The 20,108-nt window shown below is 42.1% G+C and overlaps 3 protein-coding genes across 4 annotated transcripts; all 3 read right to left on the reverse strand.

Annotated features, from left to right (window-relative positions):
* Nucleotides 1-620: 620 nt before the first annotated feature.
* LOC110511666 (DAN domain family member 5-like) lies at nt 621-2,147 on the reverse strand. Its single transcript, XM_021592482.2, has 2 exons — nt 1,259-2,147; nt 621-1,060 (listed from the first exon to the last, which is right to left on the reverse strand). Exons 1-2 carry the CDS (start codon nt 1,787-1,789, stop codon nt 767-769), a joined length of 825 nt encoding a protein of 274 aa, XP_021448157.2. The 5' UTR covers nt 1,790-2,147; the 3' UTR covers nt 621-766.
* Nucleotides 2,148-2,623: 476 nt separating this feature from the next.
* Nucleotides 2,624-9,274, reverse strand: LOC110519576 (tetraspanin-16-like). 2 transcript variants are annotated; one of them, XM_036949314.1, is made up of 8 exons: nt 8,945-9,274; nt 8,489-8,597; nt 7,309-7,506; nt 6,114-6,188; nt 5,650-5,757; nt 4,827-4,982; nt 4,424-4,507; nt 2,624-3,180 (listed from the first exon to the last, which is right to left on the reverse strand). In XM_036949314.1, exons 2-8 carry the CDS (start codon nt 8,555-8,557, stop codon nt 3,121-3,123), a joined length of 750 nt encoding a protein of 249 aa, XP_036805209.1. In that variant the 5' UTR covers nt 8,558-8,597; nt 8,945-9,274; the 3' UTR covers nt 2,624-3,120. The 2 variants fall into 2 exon arrangements, with proteins under 2 accessions (XP_036805209.1, XP_036805208.1); XM_036949313.1 differs by lacking the exon at nt 8,945-9,274 and having other exon boundaries at nt 8,489-8,901.
* A 2,228-nt stretch (nt 9,275-11,502) lies between these two features.
* On the reverse strand, nt 11,503-18,601 carry LOC110485651 (tetraspanin-1). Its single transcript, XM_036949315.1, has 8 exons — nt 18,451-18,601; nt 16,568-16,649; nt 13,942-14,157; nt 13,581-13,655; nt 12,936-13,043; nt 12,575-12,709; nt 12,270-12,362; nt 11,503-12,084 (listed from the first exon to the last, which is right to left on the reverse strand). Exons 2-8 carry the CDS (start codon nt 16,622-16,624, stop codon nt 12,031-12,033), a joined length of 738 nt encoding a protein of 245 aa, XP_036805210.1. The 5' UTR covers nt 16,625-16,649; nt 18,451-18,601; the 3' UTR covers nt 11,503-12,030.
* Between the last annotated feature and the right edge of the window lie 1,507 nt (nt 18,602-20,108).

The following is a 20,108-nucleotide window of genomic DNA, read 5'->3' on the forward strand; positions in this document are numbered from 1 at the left end:
TGGAATACTACATGTTTTCTATGTATATTCTCTTGGAATACTACATGTTTTCTATGTATATTCTCTTGGAATACTACATGTTTTCTATGTAGATTCTCTTGCATGAATCAAAGCACATCAAGGGTAAAACCAAGTAACAAGCCAAAAATAGATTGACATTTTTATTTCACAAAAACAAAATGCAGTTCAGTTCAGATGAAACTAAACAAGTTATTCAACATGATTACACTGTGGAGTGGATGACTCATTCTGCCACAGGGTTGAACAGAAATGTTCATGACTAAAAATGTTAGTCACTTGTCAACAATCATTGGTGGCACTTGCCTCCAAATCGTTTTTCTCTGAATTAGAAATTCAGACTCACACATACAATACACATAATCAATGTCCACATCTGACATCACAATATAAATATTTTCTGTCCAAAAACGATGAATAGAGTCATCAAAATAGGCTAGAGCAGGTGCTGTGAGGGGGGAAACAAGTGCTTCTTCACCTGCATTGCTTGCTGTTTGGGGTTTTAGGCTGGGTTTCTGTACAGCACTTTGAGATATCAGCTGATGTACGAAGGGCTATATAAAATAAATTTGATTGATTGATTGAATAAATTTGATATTTAGGGCGATATTTTCGTAGTGCAAGAATGTTGCGTTGCAATGTGCAAAAAATACTATAAACTTCATTATAATTTCGCAGTGTGCGTTTTCTAATTCGCACAGAGCTTTTGCACCTGGAAAATGTCGCCCTTAAACTACAGTATCTTCAGTTACAAGTGCATGGAGGCCACAGCCTCGATATTCCCCTCCTCACGACCAGTCTCACATTTGCATTCTTCCACCACCATCACGCGCTTCTCCCGCACCTCCATCCCACAGCGCAGAGGCACCGTCACCGTGTGAGCCTTGGATGGAGCGCAGCGGGAACAGGGCGCACGGCGGTGTCCCCCTGCACCCGTCAGCCTGGCAGACTCCCAACCAGAGGGAATGAACAGCGAACTGCATTGACCGAAGCACAGTTTGTTGTGGACTGTCACCGCGTTGCAGCCATCGGACGTTATCCGCTGTACATGGAAGATCGATTTAAAAAAATTAGACTCGCATAAACATTTCGTATTTTGATGTTTCAAGCATTAGGCCCTACTTATTAAAAAATATCCCTTTTAACTTTCTAATTTAGTCTAATAATTTGATTAAACATTAGGCCTACTGTCCTACACCATCTTTGTCATTGTTAACCAAAATTGAAAGGTCTGCCTCACCTGAGTAAAAGGCACCGCGGCGCAGCTCTGTCTGTTGGCAGAGTCTTTGAGACTGAGGGGCAGCGACATGGACATGGTCTTACTGTGGGCGCTCTTATCTATGGCCCTCTGCCACATCTCAAATCCTTGCCTCTTCTTCATACCCACCCCGCCATTGCCCTGACTGTCGTGGTGCAGATGTGACAGTGGATGCAGAGGCACCGCAGCTGCTTTGTCAGGGAGCGCAAGAGGGCCAGGGCGACCCGTGGACAAGAAGGCTGGGAAAGGCATCCTCGGACCGGGCGCACCACGGGGGAAAATCCCGCCTCGTCTAAAAAGACCCGACAGACCCAGGTTATTGGGGTTGAGTTTGACTACTTTGACCGTTCCCCGAATAGGCTCCTGTTCGTCGACTGGACCGTTACCGGATGATTCAAAGTCCCGGCTCGCGCCATTCTTAGGAACGCTCTTGATGGAGTTGTGAGGGAATGGAAGAGACAAAGCCACGGCAGAAAATGTGGACAAAAACACAAAGTTGATGAAGAAAGTCATTTTTCCCCAACAAAAATAGAAAATCTTTGATATTTTGTTCCAGATTCAGAAAACACTAATTATTCCGCAGCAAATAAATCAATAATCAATTGGTTGTCTATATTTTAGTGGTTCAAGGTTCCAAATGAAAACCTTGCTGTCAGTCTGGGCTACTAGACACTGGAGTTGGTGGCAGCCTTTTATAAGAAATAACCAACCAACCCAGCCTTCACCTCTTGGAAGGTGTCATAATTCCCATGATAATGGTCAGTATATCACACCTAGCATTTAGGATTTTATTAGGATCCCCATTAGCAGTTGCTGAAGCAGCAGCTACTCTTCCTGGGATCAACACAAAACATGACATAATACCATAAAAACATCTTTCTTTAAACATCAAGAACTGCCCAGACTGAACTACACCTGCTGGGTCATAAGATCCATTGACATTGACAACTTCAAAGGGTTTACGTTTATTACAGGTGAGTGTTTGAAAGGTGGTGAAGACATTTGAAGTAGTCCTATAGAGTTTTGCTAAGCTCTGAGGATGTGAGTTTGAGAGGTACCCTGTATCAACAGAATAATACCTAGCCAAACAAGGGGCTTTCACTACATGTGGTGGTAAAGTCATAATGTGTTTATGTTCCGTGGGTATAAAGCCCAGCTCCCTTGTTATGGCCCATCATAATGCCATTAGAGTCCTGTGTTCTCTCACCCATGACCTGATCAGTCACTGGCTGTCTGGAGTTCTAGAACCCTGCTAGGAGTTCCCATGGGCTCTGTGTTAATTGACACATGAACTTTCCCATCCCCACCCCCCCTCGACCACATTCCCATCCCCACCCCCCCTCGACCACTTTCCCATAGGCAGCTTCTATCTGTTAGACACCTGACCAAGTGAAGTTCAGAATAACTGTTACTGAGTGAAGTAACTGTAAAGGAGAACAAAAATGTATGCACGCACTACCGTAAACCCCTTTGGATTAAAGTGTCTGCTAAATGGCATATATTATTATATTATAACTCAATGTTACTTAATGTTCCCAGACATGTGACTGACCTTGATACTGTGATTCTGCCTCTGACACTGACAGATATATTCCACAAGAGGGAGTAGTTGTCAAAGAGTTTTCCTGTTCACTAGACTGCTAATCATCACAAATTCACATACAGAGAGACACACCCACCCTCCCACATCCACCATAAACCCTAAGCAGTCCCTAAGCACCACAATAACCACAGTCTACTGACAAGGAGGCTTCATCTGCAAGTCTCATTTATTATGGTGTCGTCTCTGGTCTGGTTGACCTACCATGCCTGGGTCAGGCTCTGTTCTCTGTGTTGCTGCTGGTCTAATAATAGGTGTTGCCTAGTCTGACGAACAACACTACTGACACCATCATGGACGCCAACTGAAACAGACACACACAACAAAAACCACACACACGTATTTGGCCACGGGAAACACATTGAAGCGTCATTAACACACACCACAGGCCACGGAAGGGAGCTATAGCTCTGTCTAACTTTGACTCTTCTGAAATAGGTTTAGCTGGCTTTGCTGAGTTCACTCATGTGGTAATGGGGTTGTTCACGTCGAGCATGCGCACACGCACACACACACACTGCACACACACTATGTTTTACCACAAAAGTCTAACTTTGAGGCTAAGTTAATGTTTCGGTTAATTTGTGTTGGGGTGGTGTTAGTGGTTCTGGAGTTGCTCAGGAGAACAGTGTCATGAATGGAGTCATTTCAATAGTGGATGCAAAGGCAAATCTGCATCCCAAATAGCATAAGTCTGCATCCCAAATAGCATAAGTCTGCATCCCAAATAGCATAAGTCTGCATCCCAAATAGCATAAGACTGCATCCCAAATAGCATAAGACTGCATCCCAAATAGCATAAGACTGCATCCCAAATAGCATAAGTCTGCATCCCAAATAGCATAAGACTGCATCCCAAATAGCATAAGACTGCATCCCAAATAGCATAAGACTGCATCCCAAATAGCATAAGTCTGCATCCCAAATAGCATAAGACTGCATCCCAAATAGCATAAGACTGCATCCCAAATAGCATAAGTCTGCATCCCAAATAGCATAAGACTGCATCCCAAATAGCATAAGACTGCATCCCAAATAGCATAAGTCTGCATCCCAAATAGCACGCTATTCCCTACTGTACATGGTGCAAGAATACACTGACGAGTTTCAGAAGAAAGTTCTTTGTTTCTGACCAGATACTCAACTAGTCTAAAGAAGGCCAGTTTTATTGCTTCTTTAATCAGAACAACAATTTTCAGCTGTGCAAAACATAATTGCAAAAGGGTTTTCTAATGATCAATTAGCCTTTTAAAATGATCAACTTGGATTAGCTAGCACAACGTGCCATTGGAACACAGGAGTGATGGTTGCTGATAATGGGCCTCTGTACGCCTATGTAGATATTCCATTAAAAGAAATCAGCCGTTTCCAGCTACAATAGTCATTTACAACATTAACAATGTCTACACTGTATTTCTGATCAATTTTATGTTATTTTAATGGACAAAAACAAAGTCATTTCTAAGTGACCTCAAACTTTTGAACGGTAGTGTAAGTTTGGGCAAATCTCACCATATACATTTGGGCTAATCTGAAACGACCCTTACCTCCATGACACAGATCCCAGAAGCAGTGGAGCCAAAGATGACACTCTGGTCCCGGATCACATTAATCAGTTTGGTAATGCAGCTCTGGTGACCGACAGATAGATAAAGAGGACGTCACCATCTGTTCCTTCACAAGACATGGCCACTACCCAAGTTAGGATTTGGCCGTTAGAAATAGGCAACGGAGTAATGACTTTTGACACTGCTACATCCACCATAGTTTCTGGAACCATGCTGAAAAAGACAAATGTAAGAAAATATCCAAACCAGAACAGTTTGCTGTGGGTCAACACGATAGAGTGAAAGGGGTCAAAGTCGTTCCAGCTATGGTGGATGTGTAACCAGGCCAGCTCGGTACAGCTTGGTTTGGCTCGGCTTATTCATGTGGAAAAGTCTACCCTACCTTTGGGTGTATCAGGCCCTGGGTGGTGTCGAGGCCATCGCAGGCGGTGCTCGTCAGGTCAACACAGCACGTCTTGGGGTACAACAGGCCAGTGTTAGCACTGAACACGGAGTTCTTGAAGTCTTCCGTGGAGTTGTCAAAGCCACAGCACTTGTACTGCACACAGTAGAGAAAGGCAGAGCGTTGAGACAGTGAAACAGGTGGGCTTCTATTGGTTCCCATTGACAATTTCGATGGGCTTACATGTTTCTTCCGGAGCTTTTGCACATATACAGTGAAGAACGGTAGCTCTAGTCTGAAAACCAGACCTGTTTAGTGCAAACATTGCACTCCTTGTAGTTCGTGTCATATGCCAAAGTTTGGCATGACAAGGAGAGGCAAGGAGTGGAATGATAGACTGGTACCCAGGGTATGGTAGATCCTACTGGTATTAAGCGGCAATCAGCAGTAAAAACAATGATGACAAAGCGTCCCCCCCACCCGTTTTGGTAAAAAGCTGAGGGATGAGGCTGGAGAAATATAACCACTCTCAAATTCATAAACAGAGATATGGATTCAAGGACTGATCATCCATGATATCAACATCATAGTTGTAACAATGTTTTTAGGCTATATAGTGTTTGTTTACATTTACTTTGTTCACAAACATTGGAGTAAAACAAGCTTACAGTATATTTTGGGTTCTGAACTAAGCTCATGAGGCATTTATAAGTTATAAACTTCAAGAATCAATGGTTATATATAAATAATTTATAAGTCCAAAAAATGAATGTAGCAACTGCTGATTGCCCCTTTAAAGTCAGAGTTCACATAGCCCACTCACATGGACCATGATGGTGTTCCAGGCTGTTGATATGGGGTCTGAAGCCGTTGGTCCCATATAGGACATCCGTAAAGAGTCCTTACTGGCTCCACGAATCATAACCTCCACCTGAAACACAGGAAGTCGCCCAATCATTTACCCCAGTGCTTGACTGTTAATCCCACCAAGAAAACTTTACAGTATTTTTGTAGCAGTTCAGACAGTAAGGCTGTGTGTGAATCATCTGTGCTTTGTACAGTTTCTTTGTTGCAGTTTAGATAGTGAAAGTGAATAGATCATATGTGCATTGTACAGTATCTTTGTTGCAGTTTAGACTGTGAGGATAGGGTCAATGTGGATTGTCTGTGCTTCGTACAGTTTTTATTTTGCAGTTTAGACAGTGAGGGTGTGAGTGGATCGTATGTGCTTTGTATGGCATCTTCTTTACAGTTTAAACAGTGAGGGTGAGTGGATAATCTGCTTACCAGATCTTTGTACACCAAGATGAAAATAACCCCAGTAACCTCAGCTGTAAACATCATGGACACGATGAAGAAATACTGTCAGATCAAGGAGAGGGTTAGAATCAACCACAACATAGTTCCAAAGGTGAGCAGGGTAAGAACTGTACACTCTCTATACCTGTGCATTCCCACTTCCTGGTCTCCTGTGACCCAACATATAGTTCCATCTAGTGTACAAATTAAAGTGACGCTACAGATGTTTTGTATAATTTCACCCAGTAGTTTTGAAAGTAGAGCTCACGAGCCAAAACAGGTGTCTGAAAAGTGTGCACAATTTTGTAAATCATTTTTTTTAAATCATCATTTTTTAAATCATGCAATTCTTATGCTATGTTAGCAATTCCAATTCGTACGATATGTTACGAATTCGTAAATGCTTAAGATCCCGTTCAATCTCTTTAAGTGGAATACACAAAGACTATAGAGCAACCATCAAATTTCTCTGTGGAACTTGCCTAGCACATCTGATTCAACTAATAATCAAGCCCTTGATTGACTACTTAAATCCGTTCAGAAGGACACAACATCTTGGAACGTTCAGATAGAAATATGTTATGTAGAACAAACATGCCTCTCCAACATGTGGAAAAATAAATCATGTCGGCTATACTCATGGCTTCACTATCTGCAATGTTCGACAACATTTGGCAACTGAACGTGGCCCAGGTGTTCTAGTTCAGGGCTACAACAAAATTGTGAAACATCTGGGGGTCCCCGAGGAGAGGTTTGAGAAACAAGGGTATAGACTACACAACACAACAACCAAATAAGTAGGCCAAAATGGCTCCTTCTAACAGACTCTCAACCATTACCAAGACTTTATGAAGACTACACTCCACAAAAGTGACCCACCTTTCTTCTAGACTGAGCCCCAAATGGTAGTCCCCCCCATGTTATACTGTCGATGAGGTTTATATCTTGTAAAACGACAGGGGGAATTTGCTCATTTGAATTTCATGTTTGTTTTATTATTTAAAAGTGAAACATGAATTGCCTCCATCAAGTCACGAGTGTGTCCAGAAGTTAGAGTTTATTGACCCCCTTGTCACCCTCTGGAAGTCACCCTTGGAGTTTTGACAACAACACGCGTCAACAGAGGGCCCTCAGAGCGAATTGGTCGGGGCGAGGGGGTGGTTTGGGATTCACGGTCTCTTACCAGCAAGATGAGGCAGCGGTTCTCGCTCCAGGCCCCATAGCAGCCAATGAACCCCAGCAGAGACAGGATGGCCCCCAGGCACATACACACATAGCTGATGGTCACCAGCTGTGCCGAGAAAGAGCCCATCACCTGGACAAAGGTGGCCGCCCCGTACCTAATCCACACGCCTAGGCCAAACAGCACAAGGCCACTCACCTGGATGGGGGAAGAGATGGACCATAGAGTTAGAATGACTAGATTGTAGAACCTTCTGATTTAAGACAGTGTCCCGTGGGGGAACTGGTCAGGCGACCATATTGGGGTAGAGAATGAGATGCACATCCATGAGATTGAGGGTAGCCTGGTTGTTAGAGCGTTGGACTAGTAACCGAAAGGTTGCAAGTTCAAATCCCTGAGCTGACAAGGTACAAATCTGCTGTTCTGCCCCTGAACAGGCAGTTAGCCTAGGAACAATGGGTTGTCTTTGAAAATAATAATTTGTTCTTAACAAAGGTAAAAATGTAAAGGGTATTGATAGAGTGTATTGACATTGGACATACTGATTGGGTGAAAGAACATGAGATTGATCATATTGATGCATCATTATCGTGTTTTCCCCAACAATTACTGTAGACACGGGCTAAGAGTTGATCAAACTAGATTCTGAAATGAATGCAGGGCCTCAACTAAACTATATTGAATTTAAAACGTTGGACTATCCTGAGCATACCATCTGTAACACATAGGGCCAGTTTCCTAGAACCGATTAAGCATAGTCTTGGACTAAAAAGCTATTTGAATTGAATTTATTTTGGGTAACAGACATATACAACAAAGTGTACAATATGGACCCAGAGGATATCACTTGAAAGTGTTAATTAAAACGCTTATTTACAAAGTGGTCCTCAATGGTAAAAACAATAAAACATAATGATTAAAAGGCAAGGCAAAATTACAAACAACCATAAATACATTAATTTATATTGACATCCTAAAAAGCAGCACCATGGAGATTCAAAGGAGATTCTCTGATTCCCTGTGGTCTGATGATTCTATCGAACTGTCACTCCAACCTACATGTTGTTGTGAATGTAATCGTTCTGCAGTGTGGGTTTGATTGAGGTCCAGCCTAATAGCCTCTTTTGCTATAATCTACAGATAACCCCCCCAAAAAGCACACAAAAAACGATGCACTTACAAATATGATGCCACTGAGTAACATCATCAGGTACCTCAACAGGCCATACAGGTGATGTAGTCTGGACATGGGTGACAGCGCTGTAATGTCATGAACCGGTTGGTTCAATCTACCGAAACCATACATACAGGTTAACATTTTTCACATAGACCAATAATCTGGAAATGTTCAATACTCAACGTTGTTGTTGAATTGTTATCCATCATTGAAATGACAAACACTCATTACATGCAAAAATAATGTTATCCAAAGTTAGCTAGAAGTTAACTAGCTACTATAGGCTTGGATATTTCATATTCCTTTTGAAAAATGTGCATTTTTAGCTAATTAAATAACGTTAGCTAGCTAGTTACTGTGTATATAATTGGCCAAAGGCAAAAGCTAAAAGTTATGAAATTCCTTATTAGCTGTTCAATAATTGGCAAATTAATGAGTTGCGCTTGCATTCTTAATGACCTTTTTGTAGGCTACAAGTTGTATTTAGCTAGCCCAGCTGACAAGCTAACTTGCTATTGGTATCTTCTTTTGACAGGGGCACGAGCACGAACCTTCTTCATGGCAATGCGCACCCGTTTCCCAGGGCAACGCAGTTCTGGGTCATAAGGTCATAATCAGAGGTGTCACAATTAACATTTTGTAACAATAGATGTAGCTCGAGGATACAATGTTAACTTTATTTCTATTGTGCTTTTCAATAGGAACCTGGTATCAGAGCATTTCATATTATTCTGTATGTAAATCTATGACAAGCTACAGCCCATCGGAAAGTATTCAGACCCCTTGACTTTTTCCACATTTTGTTACGTTAGCCTTATTCTAAAATATATATTTTTTATCCCCTCAGCAATCTACACACAATATCCAATAATGACAAAGCGAAAACAGGTTTTTAGAAATGTTAGCAAGTGTATTTAAAATAAAAAACAAATACCTTATTTACTTAAGTATTCAGCATCTTTTCTATGAGACTCGAAATTGATCCTGTTTCCATTGATCATCCTTGAGATGCTTCTACAATTTGATTGGAATCCACCTGTGGTAAATTCAATTAATTGTACGTGATTTGGAAAGGCACACACCTGTGTATGTATATAAGGTCCCACAGTTGACAGTGCATGTCAGAGCAAAAACCAAGCCTTGAGGTCGAAGGAACTGTCCGTAGAGCTCCGAGACAGGGTTGTGCCAAGGCACAGATCTGGGGAAGGATATCAAAAAATATATGCAGCCTTGAAGGTCCACAAGAACACAGTGGCCTCCATCATTCTTAAATGGAAGAAGTTTGGAACAACAGAGACTCTTCCTAGAGTTGGCCACCTGGCCAAACTGAGCAATCGGGGAAGAAGGGCCTTGGTCAGGGAGGTGACCAAGAACCTGATGGTCACTCTGTCAGAGCTCCAAAGTTCCTATGTGGAAATGGGAGAACCTTCCAGAAGGACAACCATCTCTGCAGCACTCCACCAATCAGGTCTTTATAGTAGAGTGGCCAGACGGAAGCCACTCCTCAAGAAAAGGCACATGACAGTCCACTTGGAGTTTGCCCAAAGGCACCTAAAGGACTCTCAGACCATGAGAAACAAGATTCTCTGTTCTGATGAAGCCAAGATTGAACTCTTTGGCCTTAATGCCAAGCTTCACATCTGGAGGAAACCTGGCACCATCCCAACAGTGAAGCATGGTGGTGACAGCATCATGCTGTGGGGATCTTTTTCAGTGGCTGGTACTGGGAGACTAGTCAGGAATGAGGGAAAGATGAACGGCGCAAAGTACAGAGAGACCCTTGATGAAAACCTGCTCCAGAGCGTTTGGGACCTCAGACTGGGGCAATGGTTCACCTTCCAACAGGACAACGACCCTAAACACACAACCAAGACAACATAGAAGTGGCTTCGGGACAAGTCTCTGAATGTCCTTGAGTGGCCCAGCCAGAGCCCGGACTTGAACCCGATCGAAAGTCTCTGGAGAGACCTGAAAATAGCTGTGCAGCAATGCTCCCCATCTAACTTGACAGAGTTTGAGAGGATCTGCAGAGAAGAATGGGAGAAACTCCCCAAATACAGGCGTGCCAAGCTTGTAGCGTCATACCCAAGAAAACTCAATGCTGTAATTGCTGCCAAAGGTGCTTCAACAAAGTACTGAGTAAATGGTCTGAATACTTATGTAAATTGGATATCAGTTTTTATAAATATTTTTGCTTTGTCATTATGTGTGTAGATTGAGGGGGAGAAAGCAATGTAATACATTTTAGAATAAGCCAGTAACGTAACAAAATGTGGAAAAAGTCAAGGGGTCTGAATACTTTCGAAAGGCACTGTATAAAGTATGATATGTGACATTTTGTAGGGTATGTATTAATTTAAGGATGTTCACCACCCATTTCGTATGATATGTTACAAATTACAATAAAACATGCAATGTAACAAAATATAGCTAGGTGGCTAACGTTAGCTAGCTGGCTAATGTTAGCTAGGCTAGGGGTTAGGGTTAAGGTCAGGGAAATGGTTAGCTAAAATGGTTATGGTTAGCTAAAAGGGTTAGGGGAAGGGTTAGCTAGCATGTTAAGTAGTTGCAAAGTAGCAAAAAAGTAGTAAGTAGTTTCTAAAGTTGTCCGTGATGAGGTTCAAACTCTCAACCTTTGGGTTGCTAGAAGTTCGCCTTATACGCCCACCCAGTCAACCACCCTGCTTTCATTTAATTAACCATCTGTTATGTAACCATACCAAAAGTAACATATCATACTAATTTGCATTTCACAGATTTACATTTACTATGTTACATCTAGTCTGAGACCAGGCTGTCAATACAAGTAAAAGTGCTTCATATCATAAAATATAAATACTAACAAAGACAGGAGGAAGGAGAATTGAAAAAATTGCTAATTAAAATCATACATTAAAAGCATCTTCATAAAAGTCTTGTCTTCAGCAGGGATTTAAAAAGAGGCACCGAATCTGCAAGTCTGATCTAAAAAGTAGCCTAGTAGATGCCAACTTTAGGTGAATATGATTGAGAAACTATTGCAAATAAGAACATGTTTAATTTCCTCGTAAAGAATAGAACAAGAAATAAACAAGTCAGATTGAATGTGGTAATTTCTAAACTTCAATATTTATATGTACAAAATGAGACACTGTATATCCATTCAAGACTGTAGAATAAAAAATAAAATAAAAAGTATTGCCAGTTAGAGCAAGTGTAAAGCAATTACCTTCTCAAAACATCATACCTTCATGTAAAGTCTTCAGCTTCAGCAATAAACAAATAAGGATAGAGATAAAGGAATCTAATTTACACATAAATAAGTACTGAATGTATACAGTAGGCCCTATACAGTATATGTGCCCAGATATTGTTGATATACCATGGAGGTGATCGAGTCACAACAGGGTTTTGAACAACGCTCCTTCCTCTCTTGTTTTTCTTTTATAATTGAAATATTTTAATAATCTTTGGTGTTTGAAATTAAACATGTCGACTGAAGGTGTCAAGGTGAGGCAATGATGATGGTTAAACAGGCGTGGTCCTGGATGTCGGGGTCCTCAGTGCTACTTGTTACCAATCTGTTGGTAGAGAACCATTGACACCACCATGGCAGCAATCTGAAACGATGACACGTCACAAGTGTTAACGGAATATAATGGTTACGTTCCAAATGGCATCCTAATCCCTTTATAATGCACTACTCCTGAAGAGGGCCCATAGGGCTCTGGTCAAACGTTGTGCACTATGTAGGGAATAGGATGCTATTTGGGATGCTGATAGTATTGTAACAGGTGTACTGTACCTCAAGCGCAGCGATGCCCAGTCCAACAGCTCCAATGATGACAGCGTTGTCCTCTATCAGGTTCAGCAACATGGTAAAGCAGCCAATGACATTCTGGGGAGGAAACAGCACTCCAGTATTAGAATTAGATAGCTGCATGGGGATTCAATGATTATAAACACACAAACACAGGCTATTAAATGTAAAACCTAGCCGGGGGCAGGAGATGTTCATGACTATGTGACCCAACCAAAGTGTAAGGAAACCCTGCTGGTCTAAACACAGCACATCGGAAGACCCTGTATTGTACTGTTAGATCTCTGTACCGAGTGTTCAGCAGCAGCAGCTGTGCACGTTTCAGTTTTACTGCAACATGTTGGTGGGTACGTAGGGTTAGTTGGGTTCTCTTGGAAAGGGGATCCATCGAAGTCTGTGTAATTGCGGTATCCACAGCACTTGAACTAGGAGGGAAGCACAGAGACACAACTCATTATGACATGGTAGCATCTACAGAACACAGTAAGCAACTAGCGTAGCCGAGCACCACTGCCTTCTCTGAAACCTGTAAATAATCTGCATAAGAACATATGCATTTATTGAGTACACAGAAGGGCGCTAATAACATCCACTGGCAGAGTGGCAGTAAATTCACTACTTAATATAGTAGTGTGAATGAATGAAGTATACCTGTTCCATGGTACCATTCCATAGTGAAGTCAGGCTCTCATCCTTCCCATAGTCTTTTTGAATGCTGTCAATAACCTTCTCACTAAGGTCCTCAAGAACTTCCTTAGCCTAAAACATACAAAACAGAACACAAACCCATTTCCACAAATTCAGAAAATCTTTATTGTCCCAACATTAGGCTATTTGATTTACTACTGTATAAAAACTGTTTTCATCTGCCAATATGAACAAAACCATCTAGAAGAAAAAGAAACGCACACCTATTAAGACGAGGTGCTGGCTAGCGGAGTAGAAAACTTGAAAATAAAAGAGAGCCGCACACTCTAGGAGCTCAGATGCAAAAATGTAATTACCAACGTTTCGACAGCCAAGCTGTCATCATCAGGGTATAATCACAAACACTGCGGGATGACACGTTTATATAGTGTCAAAAGACACAGGTGTCTGTAATCGTGGCCAAGAGTGGCCTAATATCATTGGTTAATAATCAAATATTAAAATGTCATACAAAGAACAACATACAAACAACAAATGGATAGCATACGATCATAGATTAATTTGACTACACAAGCTTACAAACAATTACAATGGCAAAGTCACAATAATCACAAGACCAGGGCCCATACAGTGTTAATAACTACCTACCAGTGGTTGGAAGACGAGGACCACCACGCACCCAGCCACCTCTGCAATGAATATGATCAGGATGATGATGAAGAACTGGAAAGGAACAGACAAGCATACAGGGGTTAAGGGTTTGATGGGAAAAAAACAAAGGGTCAAAACTATCACATTAGATCAAAGGTCAAAATTCTATAAATATATAATTGTGTATATCAACAAAGAAAGTAATTTTGCACAAAACGTTTTTTTTAAAGTAACAAATAATGAATTAATCTTTCCATACCAGTACGAATATTCAAAAATAAACAGAGTAAAAGTCAAGTTTGTATTTGTATTAAATCGATTTCTGAATATTTATGTTCAATGGTCGAAGATGACACACCAGCATCAGCATACACCTGGACTCCTTCATGGCTCCACAGCACCCTAGGAAGCCCATGATCAGCAGGACCCCTCCGACCCCCATGAGCAGGTAGGCCACGTTAGCCAGCTGGCCCAGTTCTGCTGGGGCATCCTTAATGTTGTCTAGTACTCCCAGTAGAGAGCCACTGTCCACCTTCACCCACACCCCCACTGCCAGGATGGCCACACCTGCCAACTGATACACACAACAGGGAGGTGGGAGAGAGAAAGAGGAGAAATAAGGGGAGGGGATAGTTTTAGTGTTTGGGAAAATGTTGATGAAGAGTACAGGGAGTATACTTGGAATGTTCTTTGAAAACTCTAAACCATATCATTAGAATGCGTCGTGGAGAATAAGTGGGGCAAATGTTGTCATCATACACAATATGGTCATCTCTGCAACCATTAACTTCACAATTTTTGAAAGAAATCCCGAACCCACAGTAATTAGCTAGTATGACAAGGCAGGTAATTCATCTTCTTACTGTGACTAAAAATGACTTACAATATTAGTTCTGGGTAATATCATAACCAGAGAGTATATAAACTCAGCAAAAAAAGAAATGTCCCTTTTTCAGGACCTTGTCTTTCAAAGATAATTCGTAAAAATCCAAATAACTTCACAGATCTTCTTTGTTAAGGGTTTAAACACTGTTTCCCATGCTGGCCTTTCTAGGGAGTTTTTCCTAGCCACCGTGCTTCTACATCTGCATTGCTTGCTGTTTGGGGTTTTAGGCTGGGTTTCTGTACAGCACTTTGAGATATCAGCTGATGTACGAAGGGCTATATAAATACATTTGATTTGATTTGTTCAATGAACCATAAACCATTAATGAACATGCACTTGTGGAATGGTTGTTAAGACACTAACAGCTTACAGACGGTAGGCAATTAAGGTCACAGTTATGGAAACTTAGGACACTAAAGATGCCTTTCTACTGACCCTGAAAAACACCAAAAGAAAGATGCCCAGGGTCCCTGCTCATCTGGGTGAACGTGCCTTAGGCATGCTGCAAGGAGGCATGAGGACTGCAGATGTGGCCAGGGCAATAAATTGCAATGTCCGTACTGTGAGATGCCTAAGACAGCGCTACAGGGAGACAGGACGGACAGCTGATCATCCTCCCAGTGGCAGACCACGTGTAACAACACCTGCACAGGATCGGTACATCCGAACATCACACCTGCAGGACAGGTACAGGATGACAACAACAACTGCCCGAGTTACACCAGGAACGCACAATCCATCAGTGCTCAGACTGTCTGCAATAGGCTGAGAGAGGCTGGACTGAGGGCTTGTAGGCCTGTTGTAAGGCAGGTCCTCACCAGACATCACCGACAACAGTGTCGCCTATGGGCACAAACCCACTGTCGCTGGACTAGACAGGACTGGCAAAAAGTGCTCTTCACTGATGAGTCACGGTTTTGTCTCACCAGGGGTGATGGTCGGATTCACGTTTATCATAGAAGGAATGAGCGTTACACCGAGGCCTGTACTCTGGAGCGGGATCAATTTGGAGGTGGAGGGTCCGTCATGGTCTGGGGTGGTGTGTCACAGCATCATCGGACTAAGCTTGTTGTCACTCAGGCAATGTCAATGTGGTGCATTACAGGGAAGACATCCTCCTCCCTCATGTGGTACCCTTCCTGCAGGCTCATCCTGACATTACCCTCCAGCATGACAATGCCATACTGCTCGTTCTGTGCGTGATTTCCTGCAAGATAGTAATGTCCGTGTTCTGCCATGGCCAGCGAAGAGCCCAGATCTCAATCCCATTGAGCACGTCTGGGACCTGTTGGATCGGAGGGTGAGGGCTAGAGCCATTCCCCACAGAAATGTCCGGGAACTTGCAGGTGCCTTGGTGGAAGAGTGCGGTAACATCTCACAGCAAGAACTGGCAAATCTGGTGCAGTCCATGTGGAGGAGATGCACTGCAGTACTTAATGCAGCTGGTGGCCACACCAGATACTCACTGTTTCTTTTGATTTTGACCCCCTCCCCCCCCCCCCCCCCCTTTGTTCAGGGACACATTATTCCATTTCTGTTAGTCACATGTCTGTGGAACTTGTTCAGTTTATGTCTCAGTTGTTGAATCTTGTTATGTTCACTCAAATATTTACACATGTTAAGTTTGCTTAAAATAAATGCAGTTGACAGTGAGAGGACATTTCTTTTTTTGCTGAGTTTAGGTAAAGTTTTCCTCAATACACAAATCTATCCTCACAAAGATATGACTGTCATTTATGGTCCCTGTGGAACTTGGATGTGACACATTCCTGTTCTGAAGTGCACTTTCTTATCCTGTTCGCTCTCTGAATGACCTTGAAAATATCTAAGGGGTCATTGACCCTAACAGGTCAGGAGGCTTGGGTTCAAAATGGCGCTTATGTGGACATCTACAAATCCAGAGTGCTAAAGAGGACAGGGGAAGTGACAACTTAATTCAAAGCCATCAAACTCCTTTCAGTACTATAAAACCTTAGTGAATTTAATAGCATATTATGCTAAAAACAGAAGCTTTCTATAGACTGTTTTGGTGTGAATATTCTGGAATATAGGAGATGGGGGATAATTGAATGTTAGCTGAATAGAAGTTGAATCTTACAAAGATGGCTCCATTGAAGATGAACATCATAATCTTGAGAAACCCGGAGCAACACATCTTTGCCGTCTGTTGTTTCCTTCTCCTGAAAAACAAAACAAAACTTCAACAGTGAGTTTAGGAGATGGACTTGGACATGCAGAATATTCAGTCAGTTACGGTTTCAGGCCAGTGTGTGTGTGTGTGTGTGTACATAAAGCTGTGGAGTTGTAACTAGACAGCCAACCTGTCTGGTTACAAGACCACAGGATGTTATACCAGGCTTGTCTGAGTCATTTTACAATGGCATGGCATCCATTTTAGTTACACATTAACCAGGGAGAAGGAGACGGTTATGGGGCGAAATAAATGCTCTCTAAATTTAGCATTTTATTTGTTTTCACAGAGAAATAAACTGGGTTTGGAGTTGAAATGAACAATCAGAAAAGACAACCACCGAACCAACATTTCCATTTTGTAAAGCTGTGTTGTTTGCCAGCCAAATTCTAAGACCTACCAATCACAATGTCGCTTGCTTCCTCATTTCAATTGTCAGTCCAACACCCCTCAAAAACCCTTAGACTGGTAATATGGATTTCACACCTTGCAAGACCTTGCAAGTACCAGTCCATCTCTTTTACTTGAAGTCGGAGCTACTTGGCAGATAACTGTTAATTAATGGGTTCTGGTCATTTGGGACACGCTCAGAGTGGATGTTTTATTACTAGAGGTATTTTACAGGCGTTGGTATTATTGGAACAGTCAAGGAGTCTTATCAGAATCTTCCTGGCAGTCACTGACGTTCAGTAGCATAGAAAACACCTCCATGAGATACAGAGACTTAGCTATCAACCCCCATAATATCTTTATGGTCTGTTTTTTCAGTAGCTTGTTGGCTTTCGTGGGAATTGGAAAAGTGTCTCTGGACGAGTCCAAGCCTAGTTGTTTTGGCCAGAGTTGTCTATTGTAGCCTATTATACTTTATTATCATAGGAAAGACTCCACAACACACGCAGACGTATCGTTTTGAATTGTTATGTCAAATCCTGTATTAGTTTATACCCTCTTCTCTAGCAGCTCGCTGGCTTCCCGTGAACTGGAGAAGTGTCACTGGATGAGACCAAGCCTAGTTTTAATTGCCACAATGACCAGGTTGTTCCTTATTGCTGTTTATGCGTCAGTCTTTAGTGTACTTTGACAACTTTAACCTGCTACCCACAGGGCCATAAACGTCCCCGTGACCAGGAAATAACAAGATTGAGAGGCAGAATGTTACCTTGTTCTTAAAACAAAGGTAAGGGTGAGTTTCCCGGACGAGGATTTACGTCTAGTCCTGGACTAAATAGCATGTGTCCATGAAACTGGCCCTAAATGTGACTTATCAACAACACCATCCCAGGAGTCTCAGTTTCCCTCTCGTTACATGACTAATGTATGAGAATGCAGCAGCACCATCAAAATATTACCACGTCATTAATAAGATGCCATTTGATCTCATGACTGTTAGAGCTTTAATGTGAACCAGTCTTTCATCCATTGGGCAAAGTTCTCCCCTTAGATACAGGAAGGTTCATACAACAGTAACCTGGTTCATGTTAATAAGTAATTTATTAATCCCAAAAATAATCTCCCTTTTTACAGACAAAAAAATAAATATTTTTTTATACAATCCATCAGTTAAATAGAACAATTTCCCTGGATGTATATGATCTGACTTTCTGTTGCAAATTAGATGCAAATGTGACCTGTGTCACAAAATGTATTACATTGAGTATTAGTTTATTTACTGAAGAAAGTACTGGTTTTCATGGGGTTTTTATGTAGCACATCAGACAAATATGATTATATCATTCAAGTTTGTGTATTGTGGGTTATTTTAAATGGAGTAGAAGAATTGAGTCTCTTACCTGTGCTGAGGTGATGACTGTTGATGTTTGAGAGGAGTGTTCGTCTCTATCTGGCCCTTTATCCTCACCCACCCCCACAGGTCTCACAAACACACACGAGGGGAGGGAGGAAGTGACCAGCGCACCACTGATTGGTTTCTAGTGTAGGACAACTTCCTGGTGGCTAAAGTCCTACTAGAGGGAACTTTATGACGGAGGTGAAAACACACACACACTCTAGAGGGTGAAAACACACACACTCTAGAGGGTGAAAACACACACACACTCTAGAGGGTGAAAACACACACACACACACTCTAGAGGGTGAAAACACACACACACACACTCTAGAGGGTGAAAACACACACACACACACTCTAGAGGGTGAAAACACACACACACACACTCTAGAGGGTGAAAACACACACACACTCTAGAGGGTGAAAACACACACACACACACTCTAGAGGGTGAAAACACACACACACACACTCTAGAGGGTGAAAACACACACACACTCTAGAGGGTGAAAACACACACACACACACTCTAGAGGGTGAAAACACACACACACTCTAGAGGGTGAAAACACACACACACTCTAGAGGGTGAAAACACACACACACTCTAGAGGGTGAAAACACACACACACACACTCTAGAGGGTGAAAACACACACACACACACTCTAGAGGGTGAAAACACACACACACTCTAGAGGGTGAAAACACACACACACACTCTAGAAGGTGAAAACACACACACACTCTAGAGGGTGAAAACACACACACACTCTAGAGGGTGAAAACACACACACACACTCTAGAGGGTGAAAACACACACACACTCTAGAGGGTGAAAACACACACACACTCTAGAGGGTGAAAACACACACACACTCTAGAGGTTGAAAACACACACACACTCTAGAAGGTGAAACACACACACTATAGAGGGTGAAAACACACACACACACACTCTAGAGGGTGAAAACACACACACACACACACACTCTAGAAGGTGAAAACACACACACACTAGAAGGTGAAAACACACACACTCTAGAGGGTGAAAACACACACACTCTAGAGGGTGAAAACACACACACACACACTCGAGGGTGAAAACACAACTATACAGAGCATTCGGAAAGTATTCAGACCCATTTACTTTTTCAGAATGTTGTGACGTTACAGCCTTATTCTAAAATGGATTCAATAAAACAATTCCCTCAATCTACACACAATACCCCATAATGACAAAGCGAAAACAGGTTTTTAGAAATGCTTGCAAATAAAAAAATCAAAAATACCTTGTTTACATAGGTATTCAGCATCTTTGCTATGAGACTCTTGAGCTCAGGTGCATCCGATTTCCACTGATCATCCTTGAGATGTTTTGACAACTTGATTGGAGTTGAACTGTGGTTAATTCAATTGATTGGACATGATTTGGAAAGGCACACACCTGTCTATATAAGGTCCCACAGCTGACAGTTCATGTCAGAGCAAACACCAAACCATGATGTAGAAGGAATTGTCCGTCAGCCAGAGCCCGGACTTGAACCCGAACAAACATCTCTGGATTGACTTCCCACAGTGGTCTAAGGCACTGCATCTCAGTGCTAGAGGTGTCACTACAGACCCTGGTTTGATCCCGGTCTGTATCACAACCGGCCGT

This window comes from Oncorhynchus mykiss, chromosome 17 (genome assembly GCF_013265735.2).
Source record: "Oncorhynchus mykiss isolate Arlee chromosome 17, USDA_OmykA_1.1, whole genome shotgun sequence".
Classification (NCBI taxonomy): domain Eukaryota; kingdom Metazoa; phylum Chordata; class Actinopteri; order Salmoniformes; family Salmonidae; genus Oncorhynchus; species Oncorhynchus mykiss.